Source organism: Xenopus laevis, chromosome 1S (genome assembly GCF_017654675.1).
Source record: "Xenopus laevis strain J_2021 chromosome 1S, Xenopus_laevis_v10.1, whole genome shotgun sequence".
NCBI lineage: Eukaryota > Metazoa > Chordata > Amphibia > Anura > Pipidae > Xenopus > Xenopus laevis.
Window position 1 is genome coordinate 95,367,121 of NC_054372.1, and position 22,049 is coordinate 95,389,169.

The following is a 22,049-nucleotide window of genomic DNA, read 5'->3' on the forward strand; positions in this document are numbered from 1 at the left end:
GCCCCATTAAGTACAATTCCATTCAGCCCTTTCTATTTTCATTATAGGCTGGATAAGCCCTACTGCATTTAGCACTCCTCTACATCTCAAGGTGAATGGTTGTAATTTTACCTGAAATTTCTTCCTAAATTCTTTTTCCAGTTTCTCGGTTTTCTTTAGATTCATGTCATTTCTCCAGTTGGTTATCAAAACACTTGCTTCGCTAGAAGAGCTGTAAAATTGAATTATACAATATAAGGCTTTAAGGAAGACTGAATAAAGTATAATTTCAAATTCTACTAAATAATATCTCCTTGAAAGCATGTGTATAGTATACAAGGTTTTCAGACACAAAAATTCCTTTTTTTTTTACAGTTTACCTAAACTTCCTAAATAATAGGCTAAATAAAAGTCTTTCCGTATATGGAACTGCAGTCACCCCAGGAAAAGAACATAGTTCTCCCAGAGCAATATCTAAAAGCATCACTTATTGCTTAGCTTTATGCCCATCTCTGAAAGTAATTTGACATATATTATTTCACTGTATCGAGGAAAGAAGGGCTGAGAAAGAGGAGTGAGGTACATTACACAGTTTTCCAGTGCTGGAACAACAGTAATGGAAGTGGGTAAACTGTTATCTCACCAATGAAAACATGTTGGAATAATAAAGAAAAAACAAAAAAACAATTAATGGTTATGGTGTATGATGCAGTCAAAAGTTAGGGGGATGCAGTCAAAAGTTAGACCAAAGTTCTTTGATTGTGGACCCTGGACAAATACCCATTTATTAAAATGGCCCTGAATGGTGCTAGTGCTAGACTATTTTGGATATATAGACTGTGCTTGCATCTTTCAAGGTCAGGAAGCACATCTTGTGGTGTTCTGTGTGAGTGCCCCAGTTTTAGCCCTAAAGTATGTATATGGTATGGTACACCAATCAGTACAATCACAATATATGGTGCAATAGCAGATAAAGAGAAGAGAAGCTGCAGCTCCTTCTGTTCTGATTGTGTGTGCTGTCCTGAACAATTTGAATAATAGGCGGCCATACTTTGTATGGCTTCTTGTACAGTATCAATCAATTTAGCACACATGTGCATAGGGTTGGCCTGTATATTGCCACCCTAAGTAGAATTCTCTTGAGTAACCCCAGCCCCAAGTAAAGCTGGTAAATTTCTTATTAACCAGATAAGTGATAGGAACATTTTGTCTATGAACAGAGTTTTTTGTCATCAACAAATCATTTATTTTTGGTTGTTTCCTTTATTTATGGTTACCTGTTAACAGAATGCTTTCTACTTCCCAAAACCAGTTCTACGTCATCATATGTTTCATCTAGGGATAAAAAATACCTTTAGCGTTTATTTAAAATATACATAAATTACAGTATATACAGTATATGAATACTTATGGATATGGATATATATGGATACTTGTAATTGTTGCATAAAAAAGTACCAACCCCAAACTATATTGCTTTTATCAAATCAGGAAAAGTATCTGCATTTTGATGTCTCTGATCACTTTCCAGTGTGGACAAGTGGAATCTAACATATACGACCCTACTGTGCAACTGTTCCCTAAATGTTTTTCCAAGTTACATCTTTGCAGTTGAGCTATACTCATGATGATTCCAATGTCAAAGTTGTAGAAAGGTTTGTCAGCAAAACATTGACAAACTTCCTGGTGTGACATTAGCCTAAGGGGTCATCAATTAAGTGTATCTCCTAGTTTTGATAGAACATTTTGTTTTTGTGAATGTTAGATGAATCAAGCATCAAGATATTGTTTACATGAATATTTCTGTATCTGTTTGTCTTCCATTATATCAAGTTAGACTGTATGTCGGATGCATTGAGTTTACGACTTTATAATAAAAATACATTCAAGGAAGCTGTTTTTATATACAAGTCTAGACTGGGATTCACAATAGGCCCTGGCATTCCAAGTACATAGAGGCCCAAGCAGCCCCCCCCCCCCACCAGCTCAATAAATTGTGACTGTCTATGGCAATTTATAGCAGCCCCTCTGGCATTTGCCAGAACTCACAGATTGCCAGTCTGGGCCTTTTTTTATATATATATGTGTACATATAGAGTGTGCTTCTCCATATCCTGTGCACTCCATATCCATAAACATAAAAGAGAAAATGCAAGTGCAATGCTTGCATAGTGTAGGAGAGTAGTGTAGCAGGCTCTACAATATCAAAGCCTGAGCCCTCTCTGCTGGCTTTAGGATGGACTTGAAACCTACTGGAACAAGAAAGGAGGTAGGGGTGGAGACATGGGCCTGTATATAATAATGAATAAAAATATTCTTATCCAATTTAGTAACAGGAATTACCTGGATGAGCTTCTGGTATCACAAAATTTTGCAGTGAAGCTGATTTGCTTTTCCTAAATGGACTAAACTGAATAACATCTTCATACAATTCTTGACTTTCTCTACAAGAAAAAAATACAAGTAAAGAAGTAAAATATAAGTTTAAATTGTATATAAGGCAGGAGGATCAAGATAATACAGATTTCAATGTTTAACTTAACAATAGAGTTATTTTCTCCAACAGTCAAGAAATGATCCACCCCCACCCCCAAATCTCACAGTGCAAAGGCCAAATCTTATCCTTAAAGGTAAACAATACCCCCAAAATGAATACTTTACACCAGATTAAGTGGGACCATCTGGAGCAATAGGGATTGGCACATGGGAAATTTAAAAAATGATTGTATCTCCAGCGCATCCCCAGTGTTTTTGAACCAATGTTGGTGTGGTTGGGCAGCGTGCCGCCCCCCTAAAATCCTGCCGCCCTAGGCCCAGGCCTTGGTGGCCTTTCCACCAATCCCGGCCTGATTTTACATGTAGTGTTTTTCCACCAGTATATTCGAGATGGCCTCCCGTCATTCACATGAATGAAAATCAGCATTCATAGCTTGTGACATGTGGGTTTTCACCTAAAATCACTCAAATGTGCACAAGCTATGATTTTTTATTTCCAAATAAAGCAGTTTCTTTTTTCCATTTCATCAGCTCAGTCTTGTTGAATAAGTAAGTAATTTTAAGGGGGTTATTTAAGAAAACCTGAAAATTTCTCACTATTTTCTTATAACCACTTTGACTACTCCTGTGCACATTTTTACCGTATTTATCAATAAATTAACTCGAAAAAATCAGGTGCAGGAAAAGACTCGATAAAATTGTAAAGAAAATCCGAATTGTATGATCTTTTCGGGTTACTGACCAAAAAACACTAACTATTCGGATTATTGTTCGAAACCCATCGCAGATCATGATATGCATTAGCAGCATAGGGGTTTAATAAATCACAAAATATGAGATTTTTTTTCCCCCGAAAAAATTGGACTTTAATAAATAACCCCCTTAATCGCTCTAATTAAGAACATGAGTAACACAGAACAAATACAGTACCATTTCTAGAAAGTCTAGAAAGTTGAAATAAAATACAGCAATCTATGAATTTTCAAAATGTTTGCTGAATGCTTTGGCAAGGTCCTGTTTTGCAATACAACATGAGTAAGAAAACATTTCCCATTATGTAATAAAAATTGCATAGTACAGTATAGTATTTAGGGATAGCTGTTCTCTATTTTATATTATTTTTACTTTTAACTTCAGAAAAATAGGAAGAAACCTCTCATTTTCTTTCAGTATTGAAAATAGAATTTTTATCTGGTTTATTGAGTGGGTGAAAAGAAAAAGGAAGCTCTTACCCATAAGTGGGAGAGCTTTGAAAGTGACCTACACTATGAGTGTTTAGGGAATGAGTTTTTTTAAGTTAAACTTGATATCAGTCCATCAGAATATGTATGCTATAGCAGTTCAACATCATTCTTCTTTATGGAATGCTCTATGGAGCAAAACTAAACACTCACACCTGTCCTAGTCCCTGTCCCCATTTCAAATCACCTTTAAGGAGCAAGGATTTCAATTTTTTTCCCCACTTAAATTATTAAATCAGAACAAGAAGCTGTTGTGGTAACTAGTGCCAGGACAGGATTTTTGATTATTTATTAAGTAAGTGCATTAAAAGGTGTGAACAAACATGATTAAAAACATATAAAGTTATTATAATATGTCTGTACCTTCTGATAATTTACTGATTTCTTTTAAATAGGATGTTTGTCGTTTTGACATCTGTATGTCCCAATAAATGATTTAAATTTTTTATCGTAACTTTGGTCTAAACTTTTGGAGAAAACTCTCAACTTCCCATAGAAAACAGGACCAAGCCAACAGAAGCCCTAGGTGCAGTGGATCCTCGGCTACCAAAACACAACAAATTCAAGATCTAATTCAAAAGGCTAAATAATAAAAAAGACTTTAAACAGGCGGTTGAAAATCTTAGGACAGGGTCCAACCAAAATGATATTTGGCATGCAGAGTAGCACCCTATGTTTCACCAATTAATCTTAAAATTGTTGTTATATTTTCCTGGCAGGATGGAATGACATGCCTCCAATGAGGACATTTCTACCTGGATCGTTCCAGACCAAATATATTCTTAAATTTTTAGCTTCTGTATTTCTGGTCCAACATATTGACTGCAATTCTGAGAACTGCTAGTAAGAGAACACTTATTGCTAAATAGTTGTAAGCAAAACTGAATGCTGACATATTCACTGCATTGCTAGTGTTTACAACACATCCCCTATGTGTGCATTGCACAATCTTAATTTTGAAAAATTATGCAAATTTTTGTGTAACGTTATTACACTTATTGGTACACTAATTTGATCATTTGACATGATCAGATTCATAAAGCACAGTGGGAATGGGCTTAAGTGCTTTAACCAAGCAGAAATACTTATAATATTCCGGAGATAGATATGAGGGGGTCTGTATAAACTGGAATATTTCACTTGAGCGAGATAAGTACAAGGGCCCCATGCTTCCATAAAGGTGTTTAACTATCTAAAGGAGCACAGCCATTCCAGATTCTCTGCCTTTCTCCTGGTCACATTACAAATAAAATGCTTAAAATTATCTATGGTGCCTTTAAACTGATTATGCAACCTCCAGAGTTTTGCTAATTATTTTTTTGTATTTAGGCATACCTTTTCCTTTCATAGCTACTTTGAAGTCTCTAAACACTTTTTATTTTACAGATTTTCTGTCTGTACTATATTATATAGTGCTGCTGATATGAAAACTTTCTATAGGTGGGATTTTCTGCCTACGGTAGACCCCCCCACCCTATACCCTGCTAACACTCAGATGTGCTGGTACAGGAAAAAAATCAGTTGGACTTGGGCCCCATAGATAACATGTGTCAAAATATTAAAGAAATTGGTGCACAATGCCTATACCATTATTAATCAGAAAAAAAGTATAAATAATGAATGAGGAGAGAAAAATAATCACAGTTCACTCCAGTCCATGGGTGCAAAAATCCAAAACGGCAAGTTCTGAGTTTTCTCCAAAAGTAAAGACCAAAGTTAAGATAAAAAATTCAAATCATTTATTGGGACATACAGATAGTGCCTACTGGGGCACTTACTCATAGACTTACAGCACAAAAATGCGTTAGGCGGTCATCTGTATGTCCCAATAAATAATTTGAATTTTTTATCTTAACTTTGGTCTTTACTTTTGTTGAAAACTCACAACTTCCAATAGATAACAGGGCCAGGGCCAGGCCAAACCAAACCAACAGGAGCCCTAGGTGTGGTGTTTATACAAATGGCCTGTAGGTGTCACTGTGCACATGAGTTGTGCTGTGCATGCACAGTACTTTCTATACAGCTAGGGGTGTTATAGTGAAGCTACCGTTGATGTGTAATGGCTGAATGAATCTGCTAATAAAGCACTGTTATACTCTACTTATCCTCGGCTACCAAAGCACAACACTAGGCATCCCGGTCGGCAACCCCCGCCCCCCCCACTCGGAAGTGTGTATGCGCCATAAAAGAAGAGAAGGGAGGAAGGGGAGAGCAATGAAGGGGAAGGGAGCCCTGGATGGAGGTGGGGAGAGTGACCAGTGTCGGACTGGGACACCAGGGGCCCACCTAAAAACCTTAGACCAGGGGCCCTCCAAACAACCAGTACTATTATTATTCTTCCTCACTCAACCTCTATTCTCCTAGTCTCTATTCTTTACATACTATAATCTATTATTCCATCTATTTAGCCTCTTTTTTCTAAGAAAAAATTGTTCGAATATTCGACCATTCGATAGTCGAAGTACTGTCTCTTTAAAAAAAACTTCGACCCCCCTACTTCGCCACCTAAAACCTACTGAACCTCAATATTAGCCTATGGGGAAGGTCCCCATAGGCTTTCTAAGGTTTTTTTGGTCGTAGAAAAATTGTTCAATCGATTGATTAAAATCCTTCGAATCGTTAGATTCGAAGGATTTAATCGTTCCATCGAACGATTTTTTGTTCGATCAAACTATTGCGGTAAATCCTTCGACTTCGATATTCGAAGTCGAAGGATTTACCTTCGGCAGTCGAATATTGAGGGTTAATTAACCCTCGATATTCGACCCTATGTAAATCTGCCCCTGAGAGTGAGAGAGGGAGGGAGGTGAGAGCAGCACCGGAGCAAACCCGGATTAGGGGTAGGCAGAAGACCTTTGAACAGGTACCTGCCCAGTGCCCCCACATTGTTGTGACCTAGGCAGGTACATGATTCTTCTGCCTACCCCTAGTTCCAGTCCTGAACCGGACTCATTTCTTTCCAACATATATCACTTACAGTATCTTTTAGATTGTAAGATCTAATGAGCAGTCCCTGCTATATAGTCAGCTGCAGTGGCCATCTTTGTTATCCAGAAACCCGTTATCTAGAAAGTTCCAAATTACAGAGAGGCCGTATGCTCTTATTCTGTACAGCACTGTGAGAGATGCAGGTGCAATAAAATAATAAAATAAATACCACTACTAGTAATTGTGTTATATATAGTTACTTGCTTTTCTGTTAACACACTCAACTTAAACAGGACCCATCGTTACGAAATAATATAAAATGTGGCCTGGTTGCCAGACTTTGCCAAGAAAAACATTTCCTACAAATATTCTCTGAGACTTAACATTACAATGAATCAAAAAACATAAATTTTACAACCTGTTCATAAATAATATTCTAATTAAATAAAGGAAGTTGACTTTCCAATATTAATTTATGGAAAAGGAAGTTTCTGATATGAGCGCCGCAGTTCATATCAGCAAAATTTTATGCGACTTTCAAGGTCAGAATACATTTATATCTCATGCATTTAATGTTTATCATTTTTCACCTCATGTGGAAAAAACAATATTGACACAAGCATCTACAGCAGAGCCGGGCCAAGCCAGACGCCATAGGCAACCCAGCCGGCCACCTCACTCCTCCTGCGTGTGCATGCTTGTTCGCAAAGTGACATCACGAGTGTTGCACCCTAGGCATGTGCCTCTTCTGCCTACCCCTAGTTCCAGCCATGATCTACAGTATCCAGCTGTCACAAAAGATACAGTGTAAACAAACATTACTCAACAAAGGATAATGAATAATACTAGTTGTAGCATTAGTCTCAAAACATAAAAATACCACTTGATTGTGCAGTTATTGTTTTATTTAAAAGCACACTCTCCATTAATACTTCTACATGCAAAGTGTGCATTGTGCTCTTTACAGTGTCATAAGAGAGGGACTACACCTCGCCAAACTGGTGGATCTTCACATTTATGGCAGCATGACAGAGTTTAAGATCTGTGATGAATTTAAAATTATTTATTTTTAAAATTAACTGCACAACCTTGAGTGATTTTATGTCAAGAGTCCAAATATTTAAGTTTGTTTAGAAGTACCAGTGCATTTGTTTTTATATAGTTGACAGTGTTTGTTTTAAATAAGTAATGTCAGCAAATATATGCTGTAAATGGATTCAGGGGGTCAGAGGATGGTGTAATGTAGATTTTGTCTTCATCTCTATATGACTAAAATTAAACTCATTTCAAAGGGCTACTTTTTATCTGCCATTACAAAACTGTTCAGAATGAGGCAAGACACACACAACTACTTAACATTTGCTTGGGAACCTAACTTGCTGGTTTTTACTGGCAGTGACCTACTACTTGCTGAGAAGATTTAGCTTGGTCACTAGGGCTTGTGGTTGATAGACTCAGTAGGTGGATTGTCACAGAAACCACAAACCATTAATAATCTGACTTTCATCAGCACCGGATTATGCACTCTCACTCCATTACCTACTACTGCTAAATAAAGCAGTTCATAAACGACTTGCTCATCAAGATTATAGTTTCCAGGCTCCAAATCTGTATTTTTTATAGTTCAATACGTTCCTAGAAAGTTTCTTAAAATTTTCTTAAATATTATCTAGAATGGTGTTTTTATCTTAACAGATTTGCATATCAATGCATTTTCAATTTCCTTGTTCTCCAGTGGTACTGCAGAGAAAAAACAATTATACAAGATGCTTAATGACTGATATTCTAGTCAGAATCTGAAACTTAAAGGATGTGATAAAGTCAAAAATATTACTGCTTAAACCCCCTGTTGAAATAAAGAAGGGAAAAAACGAAAACTATAATAGTTAAATTTTGTAAGTGTGTAGAATATCACTTGGATTTCTGGTCACATGCTAGGTTAACAATCACTAAGGGGCACATTTACTATGGGTCGAATATCGAGGGTTAATTAACCCTCGATATTCGACCATCGAAGTTAAATCCTTCGACTACGAATATCTAAATCAAAGGATTTACTGCAATTCGTTCAATCGAACAATTCGAAGGATTTTAATCCATCAATCGAACAAATTTCCTTCAATCAGAAATTGCTAGGAAAGCCTATGGGGACCTTCCCCATAGGCTAACATTGGTGCTCGGTAGGTTTTAGGTGGCGAAGTAGGTAGTCAAAGTTTTTTTTAAAGAGACAGTACTTCGACTATCGAATTGTCGAATAGTCGAACGATTTTTAGTTCGATTCGAAGGTCGAAGTAGCCAATTCGATGGTCGAAGTAGCCAGAAAAATACTTCGAAGTATTTTTTATTCTAATACTTCACTCGAGCTTCGTAAATGTGCCCCTTAATATTACATGGTTTCAGCACATATGGGTTTCCATATAAAATAAAATGCACAAAATGCAGTTACCCATAGTAAACAATAAGATGTTTTCTTTTAAAAAGATGACCACTAAATACTACCTGCTGATTGGTTGTTATAGAAGATTAAACTAGTAGTAAACATTGAATCTTTTTATTACCTATAGATATAGTCAGCTGCAGTGGCCATATTTGTAAGCATTTGTCTGCACTGCATCAATAAATGTAATATTATTTAACTTGCAGCGTTGAAGTATATCTAAGCCAGTGATTCTTTGTTCAATATCCCAAATCTATATTCTCTCTTTCTTAACTGTAACATCACCTTCCAAAAGCTCAAAATGTAACATTAGCATACTACAAATTTGTTATTTAGACTGTAAGCTCTGCAGGTCAGGGACTTCCCTTCCACTGTGTCTCTTACTAATTGACATGGGGAGGCTCATTTATCAACATTCTCATTTTAGTGGTTTTATAGGTTTTAGAAACCATGAAAAATCTAATTTTCGAACCAAAACTGCCATGTAATTGATTAACAGATCTGAAAATTCAAGTTTTTCATACAATTAATAGTAAAAACAATAAAATAAAAGAACCTCTAAAAGGTCCAATAGGATCAGCGAAGCTCTCTTTGACTTTAATAGAATTGCAATTGCTCTTACTTGTCAATGCTTTGTATTCTTGTTTTACACCTAATAAATTTAAAAAAAATTTTAGCGTCTTTCTCAAATTAAAAAAAAAATGTTGAGAAAAAATATGAATTTTAGAAAATAGGCCCTTAATCTCAATATCTCCGTTCTGCATATCCTAGAAGTGATATATAATTTGAGTTAAACATATACAATAAATAATTAAATATCATAGTTGGAAAAAGATATCCACAGATATCTTTTTTGATGGAAAGCTGTCGACCAGTGACCAACATTAGATCTAATGAATTACCTCTTTTTAATTATTTTATTTAGTTCTATTTGTATTGTTCTAGTTATGTATGGAAATATGTAATACTGTAAATCAGCATTATTGGAAAGATTAGTGTAAATAATGATTTATATGCATGCTGAAACTCCACATAAATATTTGGCACTCACCCTACTGATTTTCGAATGCGGTGAGATGGTGAGCCGATCGCAAGATTGGGCTGAGAATGTGATGCAAAAATCTTACTAGGCTCTCTCCTAATAACTAAGAAAGTGGAAAATATAAAAAATATAAAAGTTAATACATATCAGCTGTGTAAGTGATGGGAACAGAATCAGTGATTTACATGATATTTTAAAATAGATTCTCAATGTATGTACATATAATTACCACCATCACTTTATTTGTGGATTGTAGATAATAGTCCATCATGGTACAATTCTGTGCAAACTACATTTAATCTCTCTTGCAAGGATTTAGTAGTGCCATCAACTAGAATAATGTTATTAGCTGTACAAACAAAACATTTGAAAGTAATACCCAGAAATCAGCTGAGCTAGATGGCTTGATAGGTAAAGATCATATGAATTGAAAAGGCTAACAATCTTTTTATTTATTTATTTGGGTACTGCTATTGTCTAAACAAATTATATTTATCTCTTAATACTCTGTCCATTTTCATTTCCATACTGATGTTTAACCACAGTCATAGAAGGTTAGAAAGGAATAATATATTTTAACCTTGATGATTAAATGATCAGTAATAATTTTGTAAAATGTGTTGTCAATGTATGAGCCATGATCAAGCCTAGTAGAAGATCTGTAGGGAACGTAAAATGAGGGCTTCATGCTAGTATTACACTATTGTTATGCTATCAATTGTGAAAGAGTTATTAAGGGAGATGAGGCTGTAACACATTTAACAGAGTGGATTGTGAATTAGAATCCAAGGCATCCCTTACAGTATGGACATTAGAACAATCTTCTAATAGAAACGTATCACACCTTACAAACATTAAAAGAACAGTTCAGTGTAAAAATAAAAACTGGATGAATAGATAGCCTGTGCAAAATAAAATTAAAAAAATGATATAGTTAGTTAGCCAAAAATGTAATGTATAAAGGCTGGAGTGCCTGGCTAACATAACATAACACTACTTCCTGCTTTTCAGCTCTATAACTCTGAGTAAGTCAGTGACTTGAAGGGGACCACATGGTACATTTCTGTTCAGTGAGTTTGTAATTGATCCTCAGCATTCAGCTCAGATTCAAAAGCAAACAGTTATGACCCATGTGCCCCCCCTCAAGTCTCTGATTGGTTACTGCCTGGGAACCAATCAGTGGAAACCAATAGAGCTGCAAAGCAGAAGTAGTGCTCTGACTGTTATGTTAGATCCCCAGTCACTTCAGCCTTTATACATTACATTTTTGCCTAACTAACTATATTAGAAACTTTTCTTTTTCCAGCTTATCTATTTACCCAGTTTTTATTTTTACACTGAACTATTCCTTTAAGACACTTTGTAAATATTCTCTGTTATAAATCCTAAATAGAGAAACTTTCTCTGTTTTTTTTTTTAATTCCAGGTGATACATGAAAACGTAATAGTTCTCTACAATCCATATAAGTCCTATTCCATTCATTAGGAGAGATCAACCTTAGGTTTGAAAAGACGAGAGAAGTAAATGAAAACTTAAATAAATCATAAAATCGCTACAGTATGTTATAACCACAAAGTAGGATGTAAAACATAATTTTGCATTCCAAAACTTGTATAAGTAATCATTACCTGTATTACTTCTCATAGCTACATAGTCCCTGAAATCATTAAATGTTCTGAATTTATCCAAATCTACATAAGGAGGACGTTCAGGTTTATTTGGCTTTGGTCCAAGGACAGCTTTACTTGGCAAGAGTTTAAATTTGGGAATATTATCAGATTTGTCCTTTGTAAATGTATTACATTTTGAAGGAGACTTGGTAGACATGCCAATAAAAGGTTTGGTAACATAACCAGGTTTTGGTAACAATGGTTTCATCGGTAATGTCGGCTTAGCGTTAGTGTTATTTTGAACATTCCTTTCCGGTGTTTCAATTTCAACCTTTGAGTTGCTTCTGTTAGTAAAACTTTGATTCGATTGATGTACACTATTCCCAGTAGTTTTAAATCGATTTTGGCTTGAGAATGAAGGTAATTCTGGAGAAGACGTTGCTTTGGGCAGATGTCTTTGAAAAACCTGGTTAGTAGTTGTCCCAGAATTTGGTTTGATGGGTATAGTTGGTCTCACTCTAGTGGGAGGTGGATGAAGTTTGATTTTATTGTCATCTACATTTTTTTGAAATCTTGATCGCAGACTTTTAAAATCTTCATTTTCTGCCTGTCATTATGGAAACAGTAAAGAAATAGTCAGAGAAGATGATATCTAAAGTGGGCACCTGCATGTATTTGTCTTTTTAGAGCCTTAAATCTTACAGATGCATCTTTGAAATTGAGTTGCCCATCCACAAATGTGGAACATTATTTAAACCGCCTCCACTAAAATAAACACATTTTATACTGTAATGCCTTAACACAATAAATGTTCCAACAACTTATGTTTTGAAAAACAGAATACCACTGAATATAAATATATATATATAGTGAATAAAGTACCCCCTCTTGTAAAATATAAGGATATTATAAGTTACCGAGGAGTTTCATGACCATATAAAATCACAATATTTACAAATATAGTAATTATGTTGTTAAATTTTTTTTCCAGATATTACATGTTTTTCATAAATCACATATCAACAAATGTTAACTGTACAGTACTATATTTCACAAGCTCCTATATATTCTAAATAAATTAATATCACATACTGTATACATATGTGGAAACCTATCTGATTTCAAGAGACCCTCAAAATAGAAATACTGCACTCCATTTTTCATGAATGACATTTCTGCAAGGTTCAAGTGTACTGTATGCTGCTATTTGACTTGTGACGGGTGGAGAATAAAAGTGACCCTGGAACTCCTGGTGGCCATAATAAGTTATATAGGTTATTTGGATATAGCATTAAACAAGTAAACAAATAAAGCTTATGGTGCTACTGAATTAAATCATATAGTGTGTGTGTGTGTTCCACATTTAGATACAGACAAAATGCACAGGAACTGGACACTTAAATATTATTGTTATTTAAAAAAATATAAATTAAAAATATATACAAACTCCTAGGGGGTCTTCATAAGGGGTAACAAAATTAAAAAAAAGTGTCAGGATTTGTTACTTAGTCCCAAAATGTGACATTGTGTTTTCTCATGTGTTCTGGCAAAGGAAGGATAAACCAATGAGACCAATAAATCATTAAAGGGAAATAAAGCGACACTACACAATACAAATCTCACCCAGCCATGTGCTTGCCATACATAAGTCAATAGAGTAGAAACAGCATAATAATGTCCTAAGTAAAACTAAATTGTAAAACCAATGTCAGGTAGCAGACATGCACGGAAACAGTTCTACATTTTGAGAACTTTTGTGGTATGTTTAAATGTAAAAACATGACCTAATTAGTGCAACACATTCAGCACCTTTAACACAAAAACATTTACTTCCTCAAAAAAAAAACTGTTCAGTGACACATTACTTAACTAAGCCTTGAGGGACCTACTTCCCTCAGACATCTTCACCCTTTAAAAAAACCAATTATTGCCAAAGATCAAAATGCATGACATTTTGTAACACACCAAAGTGTGTCTGATGTTCACCACTTGGGTCATATTATAAGAATTAATTGTTATGTCATATGCAATGCTTTTTAAACCAATGTATTTTAGCCAGATGAAAGTGTTTGCCTCCTATGGCAACCATTCAACAGAAACAGAATGCTGCATGCTTAAAATGTTTCAAGAGATGATACAGTAAACCATAAACATACACCCCTGTATATGTGGAGAAGGAAAGTATTCTTCCAGTTGGGGGTGCCAAATGTTAGGCACCTCCAAGTGATTGTATTGACTCTCCATAACTATATAACAATCGTTTATTATTGTAGCAGTGGTAGGGAGTAGGGTAAACTCATATCACAACAACAATACATAAGCATTGTTACCAGAAACATGTAATTATATAGCATCAGCATATTCAGCAGTGCTTTAGTTTTCCAAAGTAATTTTGAGAACATTCAGTTCAGATCACATCAATTAGGATAAAAGCAGAACTACACAGTAGATTTTGTTGAATGTATTAAAGGAGAAGGAAAGTCGCCTTCTACTTGGGGTGCCAAATGTTGTATTTTCTTACCTGAAACCCTGGGCCAGTGCTCCTATCAGCAGAAACTGCACTGGCCCGGCTTTCTTCCAGTGAGCACCACAAAGCGATACTCTTCTAACTTCTTCTTTCTTTTCACAGCTGCGCATGCATAGTAGCGTAAAAAGCCGGACTTTAACTAAAAAGTCGGCTATTTCATTCTACTGCACATGTGTCTGCCCCAGGAAATTTTAAGAAAGAAGAAGCTGGAAGAGGATCGCTCCATGGTACTCACTAGTATAACCTTGGGCTGGTGCAGTTTTCTGCTGATAGGAGCACTGGCCCGGGGTTTCAGGTAAGAAAATACATTTGGCACCCCCAAGTGGAAAGCGACTTTCCTTCTCCTTTAATACATTCAAAAAAATCTTGTTGTGTAGTTCTGCTTTTAGCCTAAATCATGTGATCTGAACTGACTGTTCTCAAAATTACTTTGGAAAACTAAAGCACTGCTGAATATATTGATGCTATATAATTACATGTTTCTGGTAATTATATAGCACTTTCCCCGTCACAGCCATGCACACTGCAGACTGCTACAATAATAACCGATTGTTATATAGTTATGGAGATTTATTAGCATTATTAAAGGGATGCTGTCATGGGAAAAAATCTTTTTCAAAACTCATTAGTTATTAGTGCTGCTCCAGCAGACTTCTGCACTGAAATCCGTATCTCAAAAAAATATTTTTTTAGATTTCATTTTAATTTTGAATTGTGCTAGACATATTGTCAGTTTCCCAGCTGCCCCCAGTCATGTGACTTGTGCTCTGATACACTTCAGTTACTCTTTACTGCAGCCTAACAACAGAACAATGGGAAGGTAACCGGATAGCAGTTACCTAACACAAGATAACAGCTGCCTGGTAGATCTAAGAACAGCACTCAATGGTAAAATCCAGGTCCCAGTGCGACACATTCAGTTACATTGAGTAGGAGAAACAACAGCCTGCCAGAAAGCAGTTCCATTGTAAAGTGCTGGCTCTTTCTGAAAGCACATGACCAGGCAAAATGACCTGAGATGGCTGCTTACACACCAATATTACAACAAAATACACTTGCTGGTTCAGGAATTAAATTTTATATTGTAGAGTGAATTATTTGCAGTGTAAATAAACAGTGTAATTTAGAAATAAAAACATCATAAAATCATGACAGAATCTCTTTAACTTGCATTAGAGGTGCATTTTGTGTTCAGAGGTTTGGGCTAGGCCTCTTAATCGTGCCTGTGTCACCTCATAAAATAAAGTTGATCTACCAAAATGGGATATCAGATCAGTCACTTGATCTGCCACATGCCAGGTCATCAGACAACATGAGCACAGGCTCCCTGATCAAAATTTATAAAGCCCTCAGCCAGCCACATAATAGACACAAAAAAATCCGGCTATGGATCCAAGGAAGAGTGAGACCTCTCCAAAAAAATTTCTGCCCTTTCTGAATAGCAACACATGTTGTGTTCAAAATAGTGCTGTGGTATCCTTTATTTAAAACAGGAAATGTGGGTCTTAAAGTTCTTATTCATACTGCAATTATTCCTGTTCAGCATCCTCTATTAGCCAATGTATCATCTAGAGTCAGGGCCACTTTTAGAAACGAGGGCTCAGGGCCAATTTCCTATTTGTGGGCCCCTGCAGTCACCTTAAAATTGGAGCAGTGTTACCCTTAAGCAGGTGAATGTGAATGCAATAATAAACGTGATACTTTTTTCCTTGTGTGCCCTTTTTTTTCTTGTGATTGATATACTACCCTAACCTTTTATCCAAACCTATTTCAAACATTTCTAGCTAGAGGACTGTGTATATTTAACCATAGAGAACTAGGAATAACCTTACTAACTGGAACATCCTACTGCCTAGTTTATCATTTTTTTATAATGCACTTTTATGTGTAAATGTTGCAAATGTACAATAGATAATCCACAATGCATAAATGAACTACTCTGCACTCAAAATGATCATTCTGGGAAAATGATCAAATCCACCTGCTAAAGATAAATCCCCGATAGCGGGGATAATTTCCTCATTGGCATAAACAGTTTTTGTATAAATGATCAGGTGCTTAACAGAACTGGTTTGGCCAATGTTTGTTGGCTTCCATCAGACTTTGCACTCATGTTGCCTTGCTAAGGAATTTGTACTGCTGCCTAAACAAATAATAACAATAGGTGCAGTGGGAGGTGATCCCGGGTGTTTTTCAGCTTTTTCAGAGCAAGACTATGCACCATGTTGTGTCTAAAAAAACACAACCTAGCAGAATATAATGGAATCAAACAGCTGATGTGTTTAGTTGTACCCAGACCTGTGCCCCAAAGGTGTTTGAGCTTGTGTTTAGCTGTACCCAGACCTGTGCCCCAAAGGTGTTTGAGCTGAATAAAAATAAAATAGGCTATGTCCAGCTAAAGCAATAGAGCATGTGTTACACTTGACTCTAACATGACAGGCTGAGCCTTCACTAGGTGGAAGATGTAATCGAGAGGTGTAGTTGAACTACAACTCACATAGGCTACTGTGTTTAAAAATAAAATGAAGATGCCAGGAGGTTCTTGCAGCAACAAAGCTGAACACAGTTTATTGTTCAAGACAATAGATCCACAGGGCAAGTTATTGCAAGATGGTGAAACACTGTGACACCATGTAAAAATAGCTAGGGAATTTTAAGGTACACCTCTAGGTTGTAAATGCCCTGTTGTGGTCCGCATTCCATACAGTGAAATGGATCAGGGAGAAGACAATTCCTGAATCCCTCTTCAAACTGTCCCTTCACAAATCAGAGCCTAGGGGAGAGATCCTCTTTGCTATCAATCCTTGTTGGAGCACAGTCTGCTCATTCTATCTGATCTATCTCACATTCCTAGAAAGTGATATTAAATAAATTAACTTGTCAGTGGCTATGCCTCATTTGTAGGGTCCATGCTCCATGATTTTCACTAGACCAAGGGTCCCTCTATGGCAGCACAGCTTTGCTGTGGCCTTGTTGATCCAAGGCTCCCTGAATTTCTTTCAGCTAGCTCAGCAACTGAAGACCAAGCACTATGTTAAAATGTGTCAGGAAGTGGACATAGGCCTGTAGGCCAATGATACATATATATAAATTACATAACTAGATACATGGGTGTCTGCCCAGCTACTAGGGAGACACGGAAATGTAGGGATTTAAATACATAGGGCTTTCCTAAACCTATGACTCCCTACAGTACTTAGTAGTATTAATTAGCAGAATGATTGATAGAAAAAAACATTACAAGGCAAAACAACCCAATGGTAGCATTCAAATATTCATATGATTTAAAAAATTAACTGGATTTATTTAAAACCAGAAGACTAGCCACATTCAGAAATTAAATACACATTTTAAAAAAAAAGGAACATTTTTGTATTATGGTACAATATCTATTTAAAATGCCCATTGCACAAATACAAAATAAATGACGCAATTAAAGTAGTGAGGTTCTTTTAACAGATGAGGATCAAATTTATTACACAGTCATGTAAAAATACCTATACATATATAACATATATAACAACCAAAAGAACAAATTACATTATCAAGTATATATTTCATGCATGAAAATATACACTACTATCTGGTTATGATTACATTTGATCAATTTTAACACATGACAATTTTTAAACAGATTAAAAGCTTGTAACTGCTAGTGTCAAAATGTTGTTTTTTATTATTTACTTATTTACAATACTCCATGTCAAAGATCTATGGGGCTTTTTATATTCAATGAATGTTGCTGATATGACACTAAGTGGCATGTCACAAGACATAATTTGCCGCTGTGTGTAGCGCAATGTAAGCAAGAATCAAGAGTTTACCTACAGCGCTAACACAATTTAAGCATAATGTGAATAAAGCTAAACTATATGGTGGCATTTAATATTTATTATTATCAGCAATACAATTTTCCTTATAAAGTGCCCAGCCTTCAGCGCTTATCTTACAAATTATGTTTTTCTCATGTGTCGTCTTCTTTGCCTTTAAGACAATAAAACCAAAACAAAGGCTACGACCAGACATTCAGCTTTACTTTATATTATATATTTTTCCATTGACAGTTTATATCTGTCCAACCAGAATCAAATAGCAAATACAAATAAACAATTTCTTGCAATAAATGTCCTATTTTATATCAGGTTTTGCCTGTTTATCCCTATGGTCAAGCAGTAAAATCAGTGCATTCTACTGTGTGCAAACCTGTACCATATTGTCCTATCTCAGCCTGAATGGCTACTCAGTAGCTTATTTATATTTATTATACTCGAGCCTCTAAAGCAAATACATTTGTGTAATAGTGCATTCGATTTAAATACATAGAAAATCACCCCACTAGTTATTAAAGGAAAGATTGGGCATTGCCAACTTGCAATGGCCAACCAGTGAGTGCCAACCAAGGCACTGTAGGAAGTATCTGAAAAATCTTGATATCAGCATCCCAGCCTATCCAGAACAACCCCAAACAAACAGTTTGGCACAGAGACGGTATACTTAACAACAGTAGAATGACAGTGTATAGTTCAGAGATTAATAATCCGAGAGTAATCAGAGATTAATTCATGCAGCAAACCTCACATAGTAACATATACTATACTGTATATTGCATCTACATGAATTAAAAACCTCAGTTTCTGACTTGCACACCCACATAACAAAAATTTCCTGTGACTACACAATCAAAGAAGTTTGCTTCTCATTGTTTACAATTAGAAACACAGACAGGGGGTTATTTATCAAGCTCCGAATATCCGAACCTTGAATAATTCGTAGTTTTCGGAGCAAAAAAACCAAAAAAAAAAACCAAGTACGAATGATTTGAGATTTATTAAAGTTCGATGGTCTAAAAACTCAGAATCTGATACCCCGGCATCTAAAAGCTCTTGAGGTCCTATATAAGTCAATGGGGAAGGTCCCAGTGTCTGAACTGATGTCCGTACCGATATCCGATGATTTTGGGGATTCGGAGCAAAAAACTTAGAAAATTGAGTTTTGTCTGACCCTATTTTTTAGGGCTTTTTTCTTCATAAATAAGGTCCATTCGGGAATTTGGAGTTGTTAGAAGTTGGATATTAGAAATACTGAGATACATTTGGACTTGATAAATAACCCCCACAGTGTTTATTATTATGGCTTTGATTCAATTATGTGAGTGCAATATAGGATAAATTGTAACAGTATAGGAAAATTAATAGTATAGCATTATTACTATATTATCAAAGATGTAGATTACCCCAAGCCATTAGGATTATAATGAACCTACTCTGACCATTTCTGAGACCTTATTTGTCTTTACCTTCTAGTGTGACTAGGAATTAGGTTTCTAAAAATCCAGGTCTAGGTAATTATGAAACGAATGGCATGGGGTCAGTTGATATATAGTGAATAAAGTACCCCCTTTTGTAAAATATAAGGATATTATAAGTTACCGAGGAGTTTCATGACCATATAAAAACACGAGGCCGAAGGCCGAGTGTTTTTATACAGGTCATGGAACTCCAAGGTAACTTCTAATATCCTCATATTTTGCAACTGGGGGTACTTTATTTATTATAATACACAAATTTCGGTGAGTCATGTGACAGAAATGACATCAGAACTCACCGTTTATAACTGATGACATCAGAACTCACCGTTTATAAGGATATAATTTACAAGATATTCATGGCTTTTGTGTATTATATCTGTATAATACACAAAAGCCATGAATATCTTGTAAATTATATCCTTATAAACGGTGAGTTCTGATGTCATCAGTTATAAACGGTGAGTTCTGATGTCATTTCTGTCACATGACTCACTGAAATTTGTGTATTATAATAAATAAAGTACCCCCAGTTGTAAAATATCAGGATATTAGAAGTTACCTCGGAGTTCCATGACATGTATAAAAACACTCGGCCTTCGGCCTCGTGTTTTTTATATGGTCATGAAACTCCTCGGTAACTTATAATATCCTTATATTTTACTAGAGGGGGTACTTTATTCACTATATTACAGTCATTTCTTGTCCATTGCACTGAACTATACTATCAGCATTTGTTATCTATTAACCGCATGAGAAACAGACCCAATGTAAATGTACACATTTGTTAGCCCAAAAAATACAGATTCTGCTTGTATACAATTTGCCCCAATGTAAATGCCCATGCCATCATGTGGTTACTGGTTTGGTTTTAGGTCATTGGGAGAGCCTGTTTTCAGTAAGTTTGACAATCTGGGTTTATTTACAAGGGCTATAACAACGTCCATGTCATGCAATATTTGTTGGGGAAGTTAAGGACACTTGAAATACTTATAGATACCTTCCTACTTCTGTGCTAGTAGATTGTGCCTGCCTGCCCAGGCTCTCATTTCTATAACCACTTCAGAACACGACCTGGGTTTGTGACTGATATTAGCTCTGCAGCTTTCCCATATAATCTAATTTTAAAGGCTAAAGGAGCTTTCTTTTTGTCTTTGCCAAGTGATTTTTCCCGCAAATGTTTTACCGCTTTGCGAATTTTGCGGCAAAACTGGAGAAATTCGCTGTGGGGGCTGCCGCTGGACATGCTGCTGTCCCGACTCTCTACCTTGGCCACAGCGCTGAGTGCTGGGAGACATGGACTGAGTAGGAGACGAGATGCCGTTTTCTATCTTTCTATCCTGAATCGTAACCAACTGGGAGGATTCAGCAGCGGGCACTGCTAGCACAGTCAGATGGGCACAGTTATTGTGAGCAAGTGGCATGCACACCCCATTGATTTGGCTCTCCCAGTACCTGCTGCTTGGAAAAAGAGAAGCGCTACAGACTTGCTGTCACTAGAATAGCCAGGGAGGAGAAATCAATCACTGCAGGATGGATGGTCGCCCTTTCTGAAGAGGACAGGAAGTGGAGTTTCGGTAAGTTATTTCTTAATAAAGGCTTTGCAATTGAAAAGTTTGATTGTCTTGGTGTTTATTTTTCATTGTATACTAACAGATTTTTTTAAAAGTTTTTTTGATGTTACTGGTCCTTTAATCTGCCCCTGATTGGTCAATGTGTTGCCCACCACTCCCTTCTACTGTATGTGGCACTTCTAAGTGGGGACAGCCCCATACTGCAAAACTCAGCAGTCACTTTATGCCAATAGAACTAATAATATGTATGTGCCTTCCTTGTATCTCTGTGTACATACATCCTAACCAGCTCCCTACACTATTTATTCCATAGACATGCACAGAAACACACACAAACATCCCGAGTCACAAAAAATCCTAGTAAGAAATACTTAAAGCTCCACAATTAGCCCTGTTGCTTTTTCTTTTGCTCAATTGCTAAGTTTTAACATAGAGATTTAGAACACTGAACCAGGAAATAACTATTTGCTTTGTAGACAAATATAAAAGAAGGCTACTTACCATATTAAGACACAGACGTTTCTCAGTTTCTCAGCAGCTTGAAGTGGAGAAAGGTTAGCTGAAAAAAAGGAACATCCACTAGAGCTCCAAAGTTTACATTAACTGGCATTTTGTAATGGCTTAAATCCGTGGGCTGTTCTATGCTTCAGGAGTAAAAGGAAGTGGTAACATTATTTCAAAATACCCTGTGATATCAGGAAACATGAGTGGTTAGTGACTGTGAGTCTGTGTTGCATTTATGACCTTAATTTGAAATGCCCGAGGCAGAGGGTTTGTTTTAGTTCCAAGATCAACAGTATTTTAAGATAAGCAAATGAAATAGAATTCAAGAGCTTGCCAGTATGTTTTCCCTTATGGTAATGTGGGGGATTTGAGCTTCACCTGTAATCATAGGTGCACTTGCTGGCA

At 36.2% G+C, this 22,049-nt stretch overlaps 1 protein-coding gene across 1 annotated transcript in view; it reads right to left on the reverse strand.

Moving 5' to 3' along the window:
* Positions 1–21,890, reverse strand: part of pram1.S (PML-RARA regulated adaptor molecule 1 S homeolog) — a 37,235-nt gene extending 15,345 nt beyond the window's left edge. The window contains exons 1-6 of the mRNA XM_018243675.2: positions 21,642–21,890; positions 11,753–12,341; positions 10,133–10,226; positions 2,323–2,423; positions 1,257–1,314; positions 112–211 (exon numbers count right to left, since the gene is read on the reverse strand). Of these exons, the coding sequence (XP_018099164.1) occupies positions 112–211; positions 1,257–1,314; positions 2,323–2,423; positions 10,133–10,226; positions 11,753–12,341; positions 21,642–21,644 (945 nt within the window). The 5' untranslated portion in view covers positions 21,645–21,890. The remainder of the gene's footprint in view (positions 1–111; positions 212–1,256; positions 1,315–2,322; positions 2,424–10,132; positions 10,227–11,752; positions 12,342–21,641) is intronic.
* Positions 21,891–22,049: the final 159 nt, after the last annotated feature.